Here is a 19,285-nt window from a genome sequence, read left to right as displayed (position 1 = left end):
GGGGCCTGCCTTTCTCTGTGCTGTTGCTCTGCCACGTAAACATACCTGCCCCCATCCCCAGAGGCAGTGAGCTCCCGCTCTAGCTCCCCATGGCCCTGCTCAGGCTTTGATTGTAACCACAGGGGGCTGTGGTGCCCTGGCTGGCACAGCTGCTGCTCTTCTTGCCCCAAGACCAGCACTGTGCCAGACAGCCAGGGTAGCACTGACAACACTGGCAGAACACTGGCAGAGCTCAGAGTTGGCATGGCTGAAAACCCTGTCTCCTGGGGATACAGAGAGCCAGTGCTGTGCTAGTGTGGCCCCAGACAGCTGAAAGTGGGATACTGGTGTCCTTCTTGCCCAGGGGTAGTTGATGGAGGGTATGGCTTGCTACACCCATTTCCCCTCCCCAGGGCTTCATTTGAAATGTCCTTGCAGTCACTGGCAGCAGAACAAAGCTCTGAGACAAACACAGTGCCTGTAGCATTAGAAAAGTCTCCCTTGATCAGCATTTTTCTCTGGCATGCGATACTTGAACTTGTACTTCCTGAGCGTGTTTGGATGGAACAGACAAACAGGAAGGGTGGATAAGGGTTGTTTATTCATTGAGCAATTCCTTAAAAAAAAAAAAAAAAGGAGAAAAAAAGACTAATCAAACATTTTTGGTAATAAATGTTAAATCTTTTTCTGGATGAGGTCTGTAGCCAGGAAAAGGCAGCAGGTTATACCTCTCACCCAAGCGAGGGCACACTACTGGGCTGGGGTACCTAGGCACTCTGCCAAGCACAGGGAGCAGCCCTGCTCTGGCCCATGGACATGCCAGCAGCTCCCCAGCCTCATCCATAAGCTACACAGACCCAACACACCATATTTACAGGCCACAGACCACAGGTTCCCACATCACAATGCTCTCTGCCCCCAAAGCACAGACCTAGAGCTTTCAGGAAGGAAATAAAACCACCAACCTACCGAACCAGACCAAAAGACTGGAAGGAAACACCAAGGTTTGTACTGCAATAAAAAGATAGCCCTTCTAAAGGAGTTCAATAAATAGGAGAACTAGAAAATCAATTGCTTTTGAGTTCAATACATTAAGCCCAGTTCTTGTGTGCAAGGTCTTTGACCCATTCTCACTGGTGCCCGCTGGCAGCAGCAGCATAGAAGGAGCAAGAACAAATGAAACGAGAAGGGAGTGCAGCTGAGAAATGCGGCTGATCCCCACCCGTGTCCCCTGGAAGGGCCTGAGGGGGTGCCTCTGCCCAGGGATTTCTTTTTTTCCCCACAAAGTTTACCCTCAAGGTACAGCAGCTACTGTCCAAAAATGGCCCCTGGGTTGCCAGTTCTGCACAGGTAAATGGAGGCATTGGTGGGGACGTACACATGGGGAGGGGGGTCCCCAGGGCCAGGGCTCAGCTCACCCCAGCAGCCCCTGTCCCAGCGTGCGCTGCCCTCTCTGTGTGCATGAGGCCTCGGTTTGGAAAGAAAATCAGTTTCTCCTGAGACATCTCAACTCTACAGAGTGTTCAAATCTCTTTGAGAAGTGCAAAATCAGCCCAGTGCTGCCTCGTGCAGCAGCCCCGTAGGGCACGGCCAGTGCACATCAGGCTGGTGCAGCTGCCTCCTTCTCCATGGCAGGCTGCTCTCCAGCCATCCAACCTGCAGAAAGCTGTCTGCATTTTTTCACACACCCCCATACCTCTTTTCCACCTCTCAGCTGTGTCCCCGAGAGTCAAAAATCTCTGAGCTTCTTCTTGAGGTCTCTTCAGCAGGTATGAAGTTTGCATTTGTGTGAGAAGGGAAAATCTCTTACTGTACAATACGGATATGCAATATATATTTGAAGTCACTTAACATGGAGCTAGCTGTCACCTTCTGTAGCTTCAGGCTGAGGTGAGAAGCCCTGCTGCCAGCACCCCAAGGGGCTCGGCCCAGAGGATGCCCGGCCTCAGTCTCTCCATGCCAAGGGGCTGGGCACCTCTCTGAGTAGCGGGCAGCTTCCCAGGTCCTGGACACCCCCAGAAAGAAAAAGTGGCTACAGGGCACTGGGATGGGAACCAGTAGAGCCCTCACATGTCCTGCTGCAGCCATGGCCCCCACACCACTGGGTCACGGGGATGATTTGGACTCCCTGCTCTCCGGCTTGTCACTGTTGGAGGGCTTTGGCTTCAGCAAGATGAACCTGTTGAGGAGGTTGGTGTCCGAGCTGGTCTGGGCGCCTGCATACGCCTCCCCTAGGGACAAAGCACAGCATGGTCTTGCCCAGGGAACATGCTGGGGCTGGAGGAGCCACAGGTCCCCAGCAGGTCCCCAGCAGGTCCCCAGCAGGTCCCCAGCAGGTCCCCAGCAGGTCCCCAGCAGGTCCCCAGCAGGGCACAGGGAGATGCTCACCAGAGTAGCTGGAGGACTCAGCCATGTTCTGTGAGCCAGTGATGTGGTGCCAGTAGGCGCTGCGGGGCAGCATGGTGGTGGGGGTGCAGGGGTAGGAGAAGTGCTCACTGCCCTTGTTCAGCAGCTGCCGTGGACAAGAGGGGGGTGAGCATAGCAAACAATGCCCCATGCTCACCCCAGCAGGGCACAAGCTATCCCAGAGCCGCCCTCTCGGGGCGGCTGGCACAACCCACAGCAGCCTCGGGGCCACAGCTCACCCTGACGTTCTTCTCCATCTCCAGCAAGACCCTCTTGTGCTGCTCAGCGATGGCCAACGTGGCGCTGTGCACACGCTGGTAGATCTGCTCACCCTCTTGCGTCTGGAAGGTGTAGAGGCCCTCACCTGCATCACACATCCTATGGGGATGGAACATGGGTCATCACGAGGGCCACCAGCACCTACCAGGGCCAACCCACCCAGCTGAAGCCTCACTGGAGGCCAGGGACCAGAGCCCCCCACAGCCGTCCAGTGAAGGGAGCAAAACCATACTGCAACCAAAGCAGGAAGATGATTAAAAAAGCTGCCCCAGCAGCAGACAGTCCAGCTTCCCATGCCTCAAGTGCTGTCCTCTCTGTGCCCCTAGAACATCTGGCTTGGTGCGGCCATGTGCTGAGCTGGGACTAGGTGAAGCCCCAAACCTCCCCAGGGGAGCTGGGCTAGAGCACAGCCCCCCAGCACCTACTGGGGATGACGGGTGCCCCTGGGTGCCCTTCTTGGGAAAGCAACTGCTGCCCCCTCCCCTGTGCCCCAGGAGAGTCCAGCCTGGTGAGTCAGCGGAAGCCAAGGGCCGGGATGAACGGGAAGATCATGTTTCTTCTTCTCAAGAGCCAGTAATTAGCAGGAAAGTTCCTAATATAGCCAGGCCTGATGGAGCCAAAGAAGCCTCCCTATGGCAGGAGCCTGGCTCCTGGAGGGCTGGGCATGTGGGTGGCCCCAGGAACGGCCTGCAACTGCCCCAGGGCTGTGGGGCAGAAGCCCTCACCCTGCTGTCGGGGCCTGTCCTACCTGAGGGCAACAGGAGCGATGCTGCCACAGCACCTGGCAATAGCCGTGCCCATGCCAGTCCCTGTCCCTGTGAGGGCAGTGTCTCACCGTCCTGCCTCGAAGGTGAAGCGCGTGGCATCACGGCCATAGCGGCGCAGGGAGCAGAGGGGCCAGGACACCAGCTTCACCCGTGGGTTGTGCATGTCCCAGAGGTAGATGTTTTCGTGGGTAATCTGCAGCTTGCATTCGCCATAAACATCCAGGTTGGGGCAGGGGAGGAGGAACACGTTGAACCGGTCTGGAGGGGAGAGGGGGTGGGGGGCAAAAAAAAGGAAAAAAAAAAAAAAAGGAAAAAAAAAAGATCTAAGCAGGGCTATAGTGGGGCTGAGCCAAGCAGGTGCCCTTCCACCTGTACTCACCCGTCTGCTCACACTGCACGCCAGGCGCCAGCAGGTCAGGCTCCCCCAGGCTGATGTCGTTCAGGTGGGCGCCCAGGCACTCCACTGACAGCACCTTGTACCACTCCTCAGCCTCCAGTTCTGCAAGGCATGTGGCAGCTCAGGGCTCTCACCAGCCCCAGCAAAAAGGGGCCGCACAATTCAGCCCAGCCCAGCCCACGGGGTGCCCCCATACCCGAATCACAGGTGAAAGTCCGGGCTGAGTCATCACTGAAGACAATGGCCACTGCCTGCCTCTTGGTCTCCTTGGGCAGCCGGGTGATGCACTTGACATTGCTGATCTCAGTGACCTGGGGGGGGGAAAGGGGGAGGGAGCATCAGGCCGTGTCCATGCTTGGCTGCATCCCCCTGCGGGTCCCCTCCATGCACCAGCACTCCTCGGCCATGGCCCCTCACCTTGGGGCACCCTCGCAGACACGCTGACTTCTCATCTGGGTACTTCTCCAGGCGCTGGGGCCCTTTGCTGGAGGATTTCCGGAAGACCAGCCAGCACCGCCGGTAGATCTGTGGACAGAAAGCGCCCGGACAGGGCTCAGCACCACACAGCACCTCCGCTTCTGTGCATCCCCCTCTCTAGTATTAAATTTGCTTTTTTTCTCTCCCAACAATTGAAAGCAGAAACCCCAGGTTCCAGGCAAGGCTCCCCATCCCTCAGCAAGCTGACCTCGGCTTCCCCATCCCCAGGTGGTCGTAGACGGGTGGGAAGCCCAAGGAGCCGCCGACCCTTCCGTCCCATCCCATCTGAGCTGTGCTGGGGATGGGAGGGGACACTGGAGGCTGGGCATCCTGGGCTTCCCTTCTCAGGGCCCCTCGAGGCCCCCACCCTACCCGCCGTAATTGCAGCTTAATTAGCAAATATGGGAGAGGTCCCCAAGGCCAGGCTGCCCGGCCCCATCCTGGCATCTCCCTTTCCCCTCTCCCCCCAGCCTCAGCCTGTGCGTGTGGCAGGGCCATCCCCCACCCCCACCCACCCGCTCCTTCTTTGTTCTCCCTAATTAGCGTGAAATTACCCAGCGTGCTCGCTGCTCTCGGTTCCCAGTGATGGAGGCGGGGGCCCGGCCCCACTCCCCATTCACCCGGCCACAGGGGCTGCCTCCTGCCTGCGCCCCGCGGGGCAGCCCCTCTGCGGCTGGGGTGCGCCGTGCGCCCCCGCCCAGACCCCACAGCCCAGCCACGGGACAGCGAGCAGAGGGAAACTGAGGCACGGCACTCAGCAGGGTGGCTCGGGTAACAAGTGGCCCCAGCTGCCTGCCCCCCTCACCCTGCATGCAGCCCCAGTGTACCGCTTTATCGGCCAAAAGGCCACAAAGGCTGGGGGCACGGGCTGGCACAAGAGGCAAGGGCTGGCACAAGAGGCAGCGTGGCTGTGTCCCCTGGCCACAACACCTCTTGTGGAGCATCCCCCTACCCGCCCGTGTGCCCCCTCCTCCCGCCTCCCCCCAGCCCCACTCACCCCCAGCTTTCTGCTCTTCATCCTCACATAGCCTTGCTTGATGATGTCATTAAAATTTGTAGCCATAGCGAAGCCTGGCGGGGGTGGGGGGGGGGCTGCTGCCTTCACCACCTCTCCTCACCACCTCCTCTTCCTCCGTTTACCTGCACTCCCCCCCCACCGGCCGCTGTTTCACCGCCTCCTCCACCCCAGCTTTGTCCTAGCGTTGTCCCCCATCTTCTCCCCGGCGCGGGTTCCTATCTTGGCACCGGCTGGAAAATAAAAATGACAGATAGACAGGAGATGGTGACATCTTCCTCTGTCTCTCCTCCTCCTCCTCCCTTCGCTGGCTGAACCATTGCGGTGGAACAGTCCGGCATTAACCCCTGCCAGCACAGCAGCACCAAGCCAGCTCACCCCAGCACACGCATGGCGAGGGACTTCCCCACCTCGGACCATGCCTCCCCGCCTTGCTCAGCACCTGCACAGCTCCTTTGCTCTTTGTACCCCTCCCCAGCACAGACAACACTTGCTGCAGCACCAGGGGCCACAGGACAGGGCTCCCCGTGCACTGCTGGGCGCGTGTGCCAGACCTCGCCCACAGGTCTCCATTACCTCCTGTGCTTCATCTCCTTCCTCCCAGGCTGCTCAGTCTGACAGCAAAATGGCCCAGGCCACCAGCGCTGACATCAGTAGGGCTCAGTGTTAACAAACTCTTGCCAGGAGCTGGAAAAATTTAAAGAGTAGAGCCAAGCCCTGTCCTGCACCCCACCCCTCCCTGGCTGAGGAGAAGTGTCCCAGGGGACACCATGATGTCAAGCCCCTACCACAGCCAGGAACAAGGGCCATGTAAGGCCTACTGCTCACCACCCGTGGGCTCCTCTGCCCTCTCAGCACCTCCCTGCCCTCAAATAGGGGCATGGGCCAGAACAGAGTCATTCACCCACTGCACTGCCTCATTCACAAGCTCCAGAGCACTGAGCGATGCTGGCCCGGCTCCGCCTTTGGCAGTGGTGCTGTGCCAGCCCCTCACCCCCCCAGCCCTCCCCCTGCTTCTCCCTCCTCTGCCCAAGCCAGACAGCATCCTGATGCCCCCCTGTCCAGCCCTGGCCCGGCCAGGAGAGCCCCAGCTCACCCGCCTCCACAGAGTTGTTTATCCTTTCGGAAAGATGCTTCCCCTGCATTTATTTTATTTATTTATTTATTTTAATCCCCAGAGTCCTACACAATTATCTTAAATGTCAGCATCTGCGAGTCTGTGGCTTTGACCCCACACAGCGCTCCAACCCTGAGCAGTCTGCAGGAGGCCCCAGACAGCCCAGCCCTGCCCTGGGATGTTTCAGCCATCGTGCTGGTTGCCAAAGAGGCTGTGTGCTCCTGCTTCCAGCCCCGAGACCACATCCCTAAGCTGGCTCTTGAGGCCATCCCATCTGGAGGTGTGCACGTCCCCGCGGTGCCTCAAGCTCCCCCAGCACCGCCACTCTGCACCCGCCCCACCAGAGCCTCTCGCAACGAGTCCTGGAGCCTCAGCAGTAAATAATTAATGCAATTCAAAGCGAGATGAAAAACCAACATGATTACTCAGAAGCCAAACAGCACCAGCTCCAGCAAAGGCAGAAGAGGTGCTGGGACTCGCCTGCCACCCATTTCCCACCACCCCGGCGGGAGAGGGCCTACAGCATCACGGCTGGTCCAGGCACACCAACAGGGCAAGAACACCAGCTGCATCCCCATGGACACCTCAACCTCACTGCAGCGGCCATCGGTCCGATAGCCAAAACTGAGGGTCATTGAAAGCTGGGCCTGAGCTGCTTGCCAGGGCACGTAGCCCCAGCGGCTCTGCCGTGCAGCTGGGGCAGCCAAACCCAGCTCATGCTGCCCAAGCGTCCCGGTATAGCCCTCCCACACCAGCACCCAGCAGGACAGTGCCCCAGGCAGAGGTTGACAGCATCCACATCCCTGATGCTGCTGTGGCCACCACCGCCACCACCCTGCAGGATGGGATAGGACAGGGTCAGCCACAGCTCCAGCTCTGTCCCAGCACAGAGCGCCAGGGATGAGCAGGTGTGGGTCCCCTCACCGCTGGGAAGGGGCTGGGAGTGCCCCAACCCCGCACCAAGGGCCACCGCTGGGGTCCTGTGAGGCCACCATTGCTCCTGCTTTCTTTGGATGCCCCTGCAAGCCCTCGGCTTGCCCAGGGAGGAGGGAAGGAGGCTGGATGAGAATGGTGCTGCACAGCTGGGCCATTGCCTCCTGCCAGTGCCTGCAGTGATGCCCGCACGGTGCCACAGGTCAGGCAGCCAGCATGTGCCGAATTCAGAGTGCTGGAGGCACGGCTGGCCTCAGAGGCCATGCTGGTTGGAAGGTCCTTGGCACTAGCTCCATGGAGCTGCATTATCCCTTTCCCAGATGAAAAATCCCCAAAGGAAGGCAGTAACCTAGGAAACAGCCTGCTGGTGGAGGAGCGGGCATTCCTGGGGATGCTCAGAAGCCAAGCTCTGCGCCAGAGACACCCCATACCCAGAGCTCCCCTGGTCCCCAGGGCCCTGCACTGCCAGGGACAGCCCTGGAGGTCCGCGTGCAGCTGCAAGAGGCAGCTCCAGCCACCGCTGCTGCCCTCGTGGCCTGCTTGGGAGACCCCAGGATAGCTCCCCCCGAGCTGCCCTGCTGCCCACGAGGAGTCCCATAGGGCCGGGAACCCCCCCCGGGTGGCGGTGGGGACCGTGAGGGCACCCTGGGGACCCCCCCTGACGCAGGACAGGACCAGCACTCACCTCCGCGGGGAACATCGCACCCCACGCACATCACAGCCTGGCCACGGCTGCGCCTCCCCTGCCCCTGCAGCCGCGCCACCCCCGACCGCGCACCCCCAGACCGGGACACCCCCGACCCCCAGACCTCCGCCGCCCCCACGCTGTCACCCCGGCACCGCAGCCCCCCCGACACGGGTCACCCGCAGCCCAGCCCTGCCAACCCCCTCCCCGGCCTCGGTGACCCCGCCCAAGTCGCGCTCTGGGGCCCTCGCCCCCGGCCTTACCCGGCCCCACCGCTGCAATCGGCGGCCCCGGAGGCTCGGGCGGCCCCGGCGTCCGGCGCGGCGGCGCGGCGAGACGGGGAGACGGGATCCGAGCGGCCCCCGCCCCGCCCCGGGCCCCGCCCCGGCCCCGGTCCCGGCCCGCCCCGGCTGCCTGCGTGCCGCCCGGCCCCGCCCGCACATCATTAGGCTTCAGAGTGAACGCCCCGTGGCCATCGCTGCTCGGCGGCAGCCTGGCTGTCCCCGGGCTCAGGGAGGCTTTGGCCGGCTGGGACTGCTAATCTCGGCCACATCCACTTAGAAAGGATAGGAGATCGTCCCCTCTCTCCATCTCGTGTCACACCGTGGGTATCGCCTTCTGCATCCCAAAAAGTGCTTCTGGGCTCTCACGGGAACCTGAGACCAGCGGGGCCCCTGAATCCACCTGCGGGTGCCTCCACCCCCACACATGCTCTGTTGGCCCATAAAAAAATTAATGCTCATTGCAAATAAAGACCATTAAAAAAAAAAGGCACCAAAAAGAGCCATGCTTTCAGCCAATCAATTAAAAAAGCAGAGCGAGGGGATTAGCTCACTGAAATATTAATTTTTAATGAGATTCTGTCTGAGCTCCTCCAAAGCCCTAGTGGCTCCCTGGGCTGGCAGGCGGGTACTGGGATGCAGAGCTGTGATCAGAACCCAACAGCCAGCACCTCTGCACCCATGGAAAAGCACCCGGAGCCACCAGAGCAGTCACAGACTACATCCCGCATGCAGCTTGCTGAGAAACATCCCTCCCATGTGCTGCCTGCGGCATGGTGGCCATGCGTACCTTCGTCCCTCCAGCCTCGATCCTGCAGCAGGGCCCTGAGCCTGCCAGCAAGGAGCTGCGGAGACAGATCAGCAGCCCAAGACAGCAACAGAGCCTGGGCCCCTCTGGGCTATGTATTTATAATAAAAAATCATATACAAATACATACATACATATTATATATATATATAAAATTGGGCAGGAGAGCCTGACTGGCTGCAGGGCCCTGGTTCACCCCACTCAGCACGGTGCCCCTCTCCACCCTGCGCTTCCTCCTCCTGGTCTGCTCAGTTGATGCTTAGTTTTGTACCCACATCTGTTCCAGGGGGAGCTGGCAGCCAAGGGGCATCAGATACTGTCCGAGAAGTGGAGGCAGCACGCTCAGGACATCCCCTGGCAAGAATCTTCCTGCTGCTCTGTTCCTCAGTTTCCCCATCCATATTAGGGTCATAGCACAGGTGATGTGGGTGGAATGTGGTTCGAGATGAGCCTGGTGGTGACAGGCACTTGTTGGCAGGAACCACCACAGGGCATGCCCATGGCAGTGATGGCTGGGGTGCTGCCCCAGCCCCAGGCACTAGGGCACTTGTATCTGCAGGTCCTCATCTTCATCAGGGTCGCTGGTGCCATCCCCAGGGTCATCGGGGCCGAAGCGGGTGCTGCGCATCTTGCCAAAGAGCGGTGTGCTCTGCTGCCGCCGCAGCCTGCAGAGGGAGAGATGCCAGGGCTGGCAGCAGGGTGAAGCCCCTGCCTTATCCCACCCCCCCAACCCATGGGGCACCCACCAGGTCTGGGAACTTGGACCCAAATCAGAGAGGCACCATCACATCCCCAGGGGATGTGCCTCAGTTTCCCCATCTGCAAATCCAGCAGCTCCAAAAGTCCTGATGTGGAGCTAAGTCACAGGCTCAGCAATGGCCCAGCCAACAGGAAGCTCGGTGTTTTAAGCTCCTCACTCACTCCTGCATTAAAATTCATCAGCGAAGATTTATGGGGCAAATTTGAAATCAAGGGCCCAGGACTGTGAAGACACAGCTCTCCCATTGTTCCCTGGTTGTTTGCTGCATTTTACTGGAAAGCATGAATTATTCAGGGTTAGTATGCTGGAGGGGCAGGGAGGGGGGAAGATGAAGCCTCCATTATTCCTCTATGATTTAATGAAGATGTCCCAATAAAATAAAGCCAGATTATAAAAACAAACTCCCCAAGTACCTCCCAGAGATTTTTGGAGCAGAATTGATCTCTCTCACAGCCATTTCATCTCTTTATTGCTGGAGAAGCAAAGTGAGGCCAGTGAAAAGGTTTTAAGAGCAATAAAACATGAGGCCTTTTCGGTGGCTGCTGGCTCCCTATGCCTGCATTGCTGCTGCTGCTCCTCAGGCTCAGGTCTGCCCAGGGCAGCCTGTGCCACCCAGGGACAGGGATGGAGGCGCCCCAGCAGTTGCTCAGGATCAGAGCCAGGCAGGGGCCAGGAGAATGCAGTACAGATCTGCAAAAACCTTCAGAGTCTTGAGCTCTGTGATTTGTATTGTTGAATGTCTCAGGTGGGACGATCCCAGATGGGGACAAAGGTGCTCTCCATGAGGACAAAAGGCCTGAGCACCCTGAGTCCTCCCCAGCTCTGGGGACATCGCTGCTGGCTGGTCCTAGCACAGCCCTTCCCCTCACCTCCAGCCAAGGAGCCCAGGACAGAGAATGCAGCCTAGGCTCAGTTCCCACTTCCCCAGCCCTGTCTGTGCTGCCCTAACCCTGGGCAACATCAGGTGAAATCCCAGTGAAGCCAGGCTGCACTGGTCTGCAGGCAGCCTCATGCTGGTTTAACTGGGAGGGGAAGCTCAGCCAGTTTCCACCGGTGCAAACGCTGCTCCAAGGATGTGCTGGGAGCTCTTAGCCCCTGCAGCCACAGGTCAGACAACACTTGGAGGTGCTGGTGGAGGGACAGCTGCAGGGACAGTCACCCTTGTGTCCTCCTCAGCCCGTCACACCCTCTGACCCTGCTCACCGGGACTGCAGGTGCTCCAGCTGCACCTGGAAGCTCTCGCTCTGCTCCGTCTGTTCGTCCAGCGACCTCTGCAGCTTCCGTGCCTGGTTGTGGGCCTCATCCAGCTGCGAGAGGGGACAAGGACAGGGATGGGGCTGCCTGCAGCCATGGAACAAGCAGAGCCACCCCCTCCCCAGGGTGTGCCACCCACAGGGGCTCACCTCGTCCTCAGCTTGGGCCAGCTCCTTCTTCAGCTCCTCCACCCTCAGGCGCAGCTTCTTCACCTCGCCCTCATGTTGTTCCACACGGCGGTTGGCATGGGCCAGTTCAGCCATCTTCTCCTGGTACTGCTTCTTCAGCTTGGTGTGGATGTGTTTCAGGTCTGCCAGCTCCTGCAGCAGGAAGGGGGGCTGAGCATGGCTGCCTCTGTGGGTACTCCCCAGCAGCCCCCCTTCCTCCCCGGGGACTTCTCCCACCACCCCCCATGATGGAGGAACAGTAACAGAACAGAGACGGGGTCACTGCTGCCCCTGAAATGAAGGGTGAAGGCAGAGTTTGGGAGGAGGTCCTGAAGGATGCTGAGCCACCTCTGAAGTGACAGGGGCATGCAGGGACCCAGGGCTCCCTTGGAGGGAGCAGCACAGGGCTGGGGAGGCCCAGGGTGGGACTGCCCATCACACCTTGTTCTTTTCGAAGAGCTCAGCCTGGATGGTTTTGAGGTCGGTGTCCAGGGCACTGGCCGTCTGGCGCCGCTTGCGAGCCAGCACCTCCTCCAAGTCCTCGATCTGTGCCCGCAGCTTCTTGTTCTCCCGCTCCAGGTTGAGCTTCTCAGTCTCCAGCCGCTCCCGCCGGCCCCACTCAGCCGCGTTCTCTGCCTGCAGCCGCTCCATCTGGGCAGGGGACACGGGATAGACCAGGGGTAGCAGAGGTTCCCCTGCTCCTCCATACCCTCTCCTCACTTATTGGAGTGCCCCAGCTGCCCCCCACCGTCCAGCCTCACCTCCATGCGCAGCTCCGCCAGCTTCTTGTCCATGCTGGAGCGAGCACCCAGTTCGTCCTCCAGGTCCTCTGAGATGCGTCCCAACTCATCCTGGTGGATCTCCTTGAGGATGTTCAGCTGCAAGGGGGATACAGCACCTGAGGCAGGCAGTGACCACCCACCTGGTACCAGTTGAGCTCCCACTGCCCTGTCCTGTCTCCATAGCCCCCTTGAGGCTGGGGGGATGTGTCCCCCTTGGCCACTCCACAACTGCCACCTCTAGTAGGGCCTGGAGTCTCCAGACCTCTGGGGAAGGACCAACTGTAGCTGGATCAATGGCACTACCACAGGGACATGCCCCCCCCAGCCTCTGGATATCTCACTCACCTGCTTCATCACCTCCTGCTTGTTCTTGTTGAGCTCCTCATACTTGATCTTCCACTGGCTGAGCTCGCCCTCCAGCTTCTCGATGTTCTTGCTGAGCGCCAGCTTGTCCCTGCAGAGAGGCAGCCCCAGTGAGGGCTGGCAGGACCTTGTGGTCCATCCCCTCTCAGTGGAGAGAGCTGCCAGCCAGGCTTGGATGGCACCCCACAAGCCTGAAGCCCCAAGCACTCACTCCCGCTCCTTGAGCAGCACTTTCTGGGACTCGTCCAGCCTCAGCTTCAGGGCAGTGATTTTGGTGGCATCCTCCTCAATGACGCTGACATCCTCCCAGAGCAGGCGGCTCCGCTCCTGGCGGGAGAAGGAGGCCCGGGTGCCTGGGGCACCCCTTTGCTCCCAGCTCTCAGCACCTTCCTGCTTGCTCTTCAGGATGTTCTCCATCAGCTCCAGCTCCTGTAGTGCCACAGCCAGCCCAGCACAGGGAGGAAGGACGCATGAGCAGGAACCCAAGGCCTTCCCCTGGCTCCCCATGCACCATGGAAGCCAGCCATTGCTCTGCAGTGTGTGATAGCCATCAGCATCCCCAGCTCCCGTTCCATATCCTTCCCTCCTGGGCCCCCTTTCTCGAGAGCCCAGCCCCATCAAGGCTGATGAGGATGCCCCTGTGTATCTTCACACTTTCACACCCACCACACTTTCTGCCTCCAACCTCTGCACCTTGCTCCATGTACTGTGCTATATTAGGGAGGGGTAGTACTGACTTATTACACCGATCTGACTGTGACCACCATGCCACTGAGATCTTTAACCAGGCTCCAGGAGCACACGGCAAGTCAGCTTGCTGCAGAAAGCCCCCTCAATGTTTGCTTGCTTGTGCTTTTTGCACATCCACAAAGTCCATGGGTGGGTGTGTACAGAACTGCCTGCTCCTGAGGCTGTCGGCATGGCTGGCTGGTGAAGACGGAGCCAACACTGTTGAGAGCAAGACCTCCCAGAGAGTAGAGCTGCTCCTGGTCTCGGGAAATACCCGTGGATGCAATCACTGTTGGGAGCTGCTGCAGGGATGCTCCTGGCTGCAAGAGGCTGTGGGTTTGTCCCCATCACTGTGGGGCTCCTGTCAGGGAGCTGCATGGACGTGCCCACTAGGGCTGGGTCCCCCCTTCCTCCTCTCCCTCCTCAAATCACAGGATTTTTTTCCCAGCAATCTGTTTTCCAGCAACATGGTGTCCTCAGCAGCCAAGTAGAGAGCCCGTGCTGGCTGTTTCTGCTCACCACGGGGTGTTCGGGATGCAGAGGCTGTGGGCTGAGACCCCTGGTGAGGCTCTGTGGTGGTTGCACAGGAAGCCAGGGGAGGCTGCTGAGCCTCAAGCAGAGAACAAGGTTTCCTGGCAAAGCTGTACCAAACTGAACAACACACCCCTACTACAGATGCTGTGGCCTCCAGCAGCGCAGCATGATATTTACTTTTACTGCTTCAAAATGTGCAAACTGATTCCTTTGAGTTCTTACACCAGAAATTTCCTGTTTTCAGTGCAGAATACGGCTTACAGCCACTAACTGTAACCTCAGTCCTCTGCAGAACACGGGGCAATCCTCTGGACAGCCTGTGTCTGCTACACACATACACCAGCTACCACAGCACAATTATCCATGCCTATTTGTTAGTTTATTCTCACATTTCACCCTTGGCAGCCATCCAGTCAGATGTACTGAGCCATCATGATACAGTTTCCCAAGATGCCACTTCTGCTCCTGTGCAGTGTTTCACCTTGACTGAGCAATGGCAGCAGAGCCACAGCCCCAGGACCTGGGCTCATCCCTGGGGTAGCTCTGGTTCCTCCTCCCAGGTCCCCCTCTTCCAGCACAGACCTCTGCTTAAAACCCACATGGACACACTGGTGCTTGAGCTGCCCCTTGGAAATGCCGGCAGCATTCCCGATGGCATGGTCCCCTATATCTGGGCACTGAATTTTGCTCAATGCCTCCAAAGGAAAAGCCCCAGGAAAGGGACCTGGTGCACTTCTGAGGTCATCTCACTGCACGGGGTTTTGGCAGTCCTGGGCCAGCTGCTCTGCTCTGAGAGGGATCTGAAAAAAAAATGCGTCTGAAAGAAAAGAGCCTAACTCCATCCTCACTGCAGCCTCCCTTCAGGTATTTACAGACATTGATGAGATCCCCCTGAGCCTCCTCTGAACAGTCCCAGCTCTCTCAGCTTTTCCTCACAGGAGTGATGCTCTAGTGCCTTCATCTTCTTCTTGCCACTCCTTTGACTCTCTCCAGTCTGTCCATGGCTCTCTTGCACTGGAGAGCCCAGAACTGTACCCAACACTCCAGGTGTAACCTCACCAGTGCTGAATCACCTTGATCTGCTGGCAACACTCCTAATGCATGACCCCCAGGTGCATCAGCCACTTCTCCCGCCTTTGTGTCACCTGCACGCCCTCTGAGGGTGTGCTCTGCCCTGCCAGATCTTCATTAATGCAGATCCCAAGCAGGACTGGACCCAGTATCAGGCCCTGGGGTACACCGCTCATCGCTGCCCTCCCACCGCTCTTGGCACTGTTGATCACCACCCCCTGGGCCCAGGCATTCAGCCGGTTCCCAACCCACCTCAGTCTGCCCATGCAGACCCTGCGTCAACAGCTCCTCTGTGAGGACCTGACAGGGGACAGCGTTAAAGGCCTTCCGGAGACACAGGCAGACAACACCCACTCCTCTCCCATCACCTATCAGGGCAGCCGTTTAATCGCAGAAGTTTATCAGGTCGGTAATGCATGACTTCCCCTTGGTGCAGCCGCACTGACTGCTCCTGGAGATTTTCTTGTCCTCCATGTACCTGGAAATGGTTTCTAGGACTAACTATTCCATCACTCTTGTCCCAGCAACCAGATTCAATTCTATTTAGGCTTTAGCTTTCCTAATTTCATCCCTGGAGGCTCAGACAATGTCTCTGTATTCCTGCAAGGCTACCCATCCTTGCTTCCATCCTCTCTATGCCTCCTTTTTTTGTGTTTGAGTTTGTCCAGGAGTTTCTTTTTCATCCATGCAAGCCTCCTGGCATTTTTGTCTGACTTCCTCTTTGTTGAGATGCATTGCCTCTGAGCTTGGAGGAGGTGGTCTTTGAATATTAACCAGCTTCCTTGGACTCCTCTTCCCTCCAGGGTTTTATTCCACAGTACTCCACCAAGGAGATCCCTAAGAGGCCATAGTCTGCTTTCCTCAAGTCCAGGGTAGTGAGCTTGCTGTGCATCTTCCTCACTGCCTAAGGAGCCTGAACTCCACCATCTCATAGTCACTGCAGCCCAGGCTGCCTTTTACCTTTATGTCCCCAACAACTTGGTGAGCATGAGGACCAGCAGACCACCTTTCCTCACTGGCTCTTCTACCACTTGGAGAAGGAAGCTCTCATCAATGCATTCCAGGAACTTCCTTGATTGCTTATGTCCTGGTGTCTTGTCCCTCCAACAGATGTCAGGGTGGTTAACGTCTCCCACGAGGTCCAGGTCCTGTGAATGTAATGCTCCTTCTGTCTGTCTGTAGAGGGCCTCATCTGCTCGTTCTACCTGGTGCGGTGGCGTGCAGCAGACACCCACTATAAGGTCACCTATACCTCCTTGACCTGTTATCTCTTTAATCTTAAACCAGAAATCCAGAAATTCCCAAGCAGAGCTTCATGCGCTCCAGCTGCTCTCCCACACAGAGGCTTTCAGCTCCTCCTCATCTTCCCAGCCAGTCCTTCCTAACAGCCTGCACCCCTCACTGCGACACCCGTTATGGGAGTAATCCCACCACGTCTCCATGATCCCAACAAGACAATAACCCTGCATTTGCACATACATCTCCAACTCATCTTTATTCCTTATCCTGTGTGCATCAGTATACAGGCACCTAAGAAAGGCACCCTGGCATGTAGAGTTCCTAGAAAGGGATAGGGGATTTTTCTACAATGGTGCCTAGCAGGCTCTTCTTTGCTTACATACAGGTGCTGCGGGTGACCCTGCTGAAGCCCCATTTTGTCAGTTTTGTGACCCCTCCCTGTCACATCACCCCAAGCCCATTGCTCACGACCCTGTCCATCTGGTGACACTCCCCCAGCCCACCACTCCCAGGGGCTCAGGCCCCAACCTGCCCTGCTCTCAGCAGTACCACCCCACCTGGGAGAGCTCTGCTGCGTGGCGCCATGCCATCTGGCCCCACTGGCTGCAGCACCCCCTCCCGTTCCCACCTCCTGCAATGCCTACCTTTTCCCAGTTCTCAGGATTTCCCCCCTTGCCTCCCCCCTGGCCCCGGCAGGGGCAGCGCCTGCAGCTTCACCTTGGCTTTGTGAGGCGCCTCGGCCCCCACGTCGCGCACGGGCTCCCGTTCGGTGTCAGCCTCACCATCTCCATTGGTGTCGGTGTCAGGGCTGTGGTCCCGGCCACGGAGGCGTGCCAGCTGCCGGCCCAGCTGCTGGCGCTCCTGCAGCCCTTCCTGGCGCTCGCGGCGCAAGCCAGCCAGCTCCTTGGTGAGGGCCTCCAGGCGGTGCCGCAGCTGCCGCACCTCCTCGCGCGCCCGGTTGCGCTCGGCCCGCACCTTGCTCCACTTCTCCCGCCAGTTGGCTGTGCAGTCTGACCACCACCGCATCGTCTTCTCCATCTGGGCTGCCCGTGCCCGTGCCTCCTCCAGCTCCCGCAGCCGCAGCTCTTCCCGGCCCTCCCAGTCCCCCTCCAGCAGGGCTGGCGGGGGACCGGGTGAGGGTGTCCCGCTGGGTGGCGAGGGAGGGGACGGGGCAGGGGCCAGCTCGCCCCCGCTGCCCCGCTCGGGGCCCAGCAGGGCCAGCAGTGAGCCCCCGTGGAGCTGGGGTGAGCCGGCCAGGCGTGAGGCCCCGCTCTGGCTCATGGCAGACCTCCCTGGTGTGGGCCCTAGGGCAGTTGCATCACCTTTGCCGTCACTGTCGGGGTGTCCCCTCTGACGTGGGGGCCTGTGGGAAAGAGGAGGTGTCAGGAGAGCCCATGCAGTGGCTGGAGAGGGAGAGGGAAGAGCTGAAATGCTAAGGTGGAAGGGGGTGACATGGCCTATGCGGTGACATAGGGACAGCCACCACCTACCTCCTGGGGCCATCCTGAGAGGCATCCCCTGGCACCAGACACTGGCATGTGGCTCATTTTGGGAGGCAGCACACTAAGCCTTGGGATCTCCAGTGAGGTCCCTAGCAATGACCCAAGCAAGGACCCTGGTGACATTCCCCAGTGAGGTCCCCAAGAAGGCATCCAGCAAGGACCCAAGGGATGTGACCAGATGAGTCCCCACTGAGGACCCCAGTGGCATCCTCAGAGAAATTCCTGATGATGACCTCAGCAAGGACCCAAGTAATGACCCCGGCAGGGTCCCCAGTGAGCGGTGTCCCCAGCAAGGACTCCAGCTCACCACTCAGGCATTGACACCTTATCCTGGCTTGGCTCCACAGGTCACACTTGCCATGTGCCCGGTGTGTGACAGGGATGCACATGGGGCAGGAGGTGGTTCTGCCATCCTGAGTCTCTTCTGAGGGGTGGGGGGAGGGCAGATGGGACCCCCATGCCATCACCCCCTGCAGGTGCCAACAGCTAAGGTCGGGGCAGGATGGGGTCAGCCATTTCACTGCAGGGGCATGGAGGCAAGGACAGCTGCCCTCCTGCCCCACATGGCACCCACCCCCCAGCTTGTCCTGCCCATCCTGGGCAGCTGCAGGACCCATTCCTGCAAAACACCGGTGTTCAAACCCCCTCAGAGTTACTGTGGGAGCAGGGCTGGCCAAATCACAGGACCCAGCTGCAGCCCCAACAGCTCCAGCAAAGGGTAAAGGTGCCAACAGGATGGAGGATGGCAGGAGCAGCTGTTGGAAGAGCACTCCAGCTTGAAACCAGAGAGCCTCTGGAGTGCCGGCACTGCATTCTCCCCACCACCAAAGGGCCAGGCTGGGCTCTGCCAGCTCACCTCAGCACTGAAGGCAGGAGGATGAGTGCGGAGGTGGCAGGGTGCTCTACCGTAATATGGGAACAACAAGCTCAAGCCAGCTGCCTGCAGCTGTGAAATGACCTCGGTGCAGCAGGGAAGCCCTGGGCTCTGCCAAAAAGGGAAACCAACCCAGGAAACCTCAATGGGAGGTTGCTGCACCTCCTAATGGGATAAGTACAGAGGCCAGAGTTGGCCAGCCCGCAGCCTGCCAGTCCATCTGCGTGGAGCCAGAGCCAATGCCGGTCTCAGTACCCTGCTTCAGGGGTCACCTCCAGGCAAACCCCGCTGCTGCCAGGGCTGGGGTGCTGCCAGAGCCCTCGTGTGGATCAAGAGCTCCCAGTGGGCACGGCGTGGGTGAAAACACAGCACGTGCCCTGCACCATGTGCTCCGTGTGGTGCGGCCAGCCACGCACCTGTGCCAGCTGCCACGTCCCAGAAGCAGCAGCTCGGGTGTGTGAGGTCCCGGACCTCCGCAGTGCGAGCACCAGGAGGGTGCCTCCAGCTGTGCCCACGCCGGGCAGCGACGCCGCGCTCCGACGGCACTGGCTGAAGCCCTTGGCTTTCGGAAGAGCTCTGCGGGGGGTGCAGCCAGAGGCTTGGCAGCAGAAGCGCCCACACCGGTACCGCACTGTGGGTCCCCCGGCACCGGGGAGCTGCAGGGACCAGCTCAGCGCACCGAGGTCCGGCAGCCCCCGAGCCGCCGCGGGCCCCCCCCCCCCCCCCCGAGCCGCCGCGCGCCCCCCGCCGGCCGCCCCGGGCTCCCCGCGGGGGCGGAGCCGCCCGTCCGCCGCGACGCCCCATTGGCCGAGGCCGCTGCCACTCGGCCGCCCGCTGGTGACGTGCCCGGCCCGCGGGAGCCGCCG

At 59.6% G+C, this 19,285-nt stretch overlaps 3 protein-coding genes across 7 annotated transcripts in view; all 3 read right to left on the bottom strand.

The window, feature by feature from the left end:
• The window catches only part of TDRD12 (tudor domain containing 12), a 236,642-nt gene that overhangs the window by 68,141 nt on the left and 149,216 nt on the right, over positions 1 to 19,285 (bottom strand). The window lies entirely within an intron of this gene.
• On the bottom strand, positions 639 to 8,415 carry DOK4 (docking protein 4). Of its 5 annotated transcripts, none has more exons than XM_035336495.1 (10): positions 8,319 to 8,411; positions 5,897 to 6,007; positions 5,303 to 5,553; positions 4,246 to 4,353; positions 4,025 to 4,139; positions 3,811 to 3,930; positions 3,500 to 3,689; positions 2,625 to 2,763; positions 2,368 to 2,491; positions 639 to 2,210 (listed from the first exon to the last, which is right to left on the bottom strand). In XM_035336495.1, exons 3-10 carry the CDS (start codon positions 5,366 to 5,368, stop codon positions 2,086 to 2,088), a joined length of 987 nt encoding a protein of 328 aa, XP_035192386.1. In that variant the 5' UTR covers positions 5,369 to 5,553; positions 5,897 to 6,007; positions 8,319 to 8,411; the 3' UTR covers positions 639 to 2,085. The 5 variants fall into 5 exon arrangements, with proteins under 5 accessions (XP_035192386.1, XP_035192391.1, XP_035192389.1 ...); XM_035336500.1 differs by having other exon boundaries at positions 639 to 2,158; XM_035336498.1 differs by lacking the exon at positions 5,897 to 6,007 and having other exon boundaries at positions 8,319 to 8,415.
• CCDC102A (coiled-coil domain containing 102A) lies at positions 8,882 to 17,406 on the bottom strand. The gene is made up of 8 exons (XM_035336492.1): positions 16,761 to 17,406; positions 12,682 to 12,899; positions 12,453 to 12,561; positions 12,087 to 12,203; positions 11,767 to 11,976; positions 11,308 to 11,478; positions 11,108 to 11,211; positions 8,882 to 9,809 (listed from the first exon to the last, which is right to left on the bottom strand). The coding sequence occupies exons 1-8, from the start codon at positions 17,322 to 17,324 to the stop codon at positions 9,683 to 9,685; spliced, it is 1,620 nt and encodes a 539-aa protein (XP_035192383.1). The 5' UTR covers positions 17,325 to 17,406; the 3' UTR covers positions 8,882 to 9,682.

The sequence above is a fragment of the Oxyura jamaicensis genome, chromosome 11 (genome assembly GCF_011077185.1).
Source record: "Oxyura jamaicensis isolate SHBP4307 breed ruddy duck chromosome 11, BPBGC_Ojam_1.0, whole genome shotgun sequence".
Classification (NCBI taxonomy): Eukaryota; Metazoa; Chordata; class Aves; order Anseriformes; family Anatidae; genus Oxyura; species Oxyura jamaicensis.
This window is presented reverse-complemented; position numbering and strand designations above follow the sequence as displayed.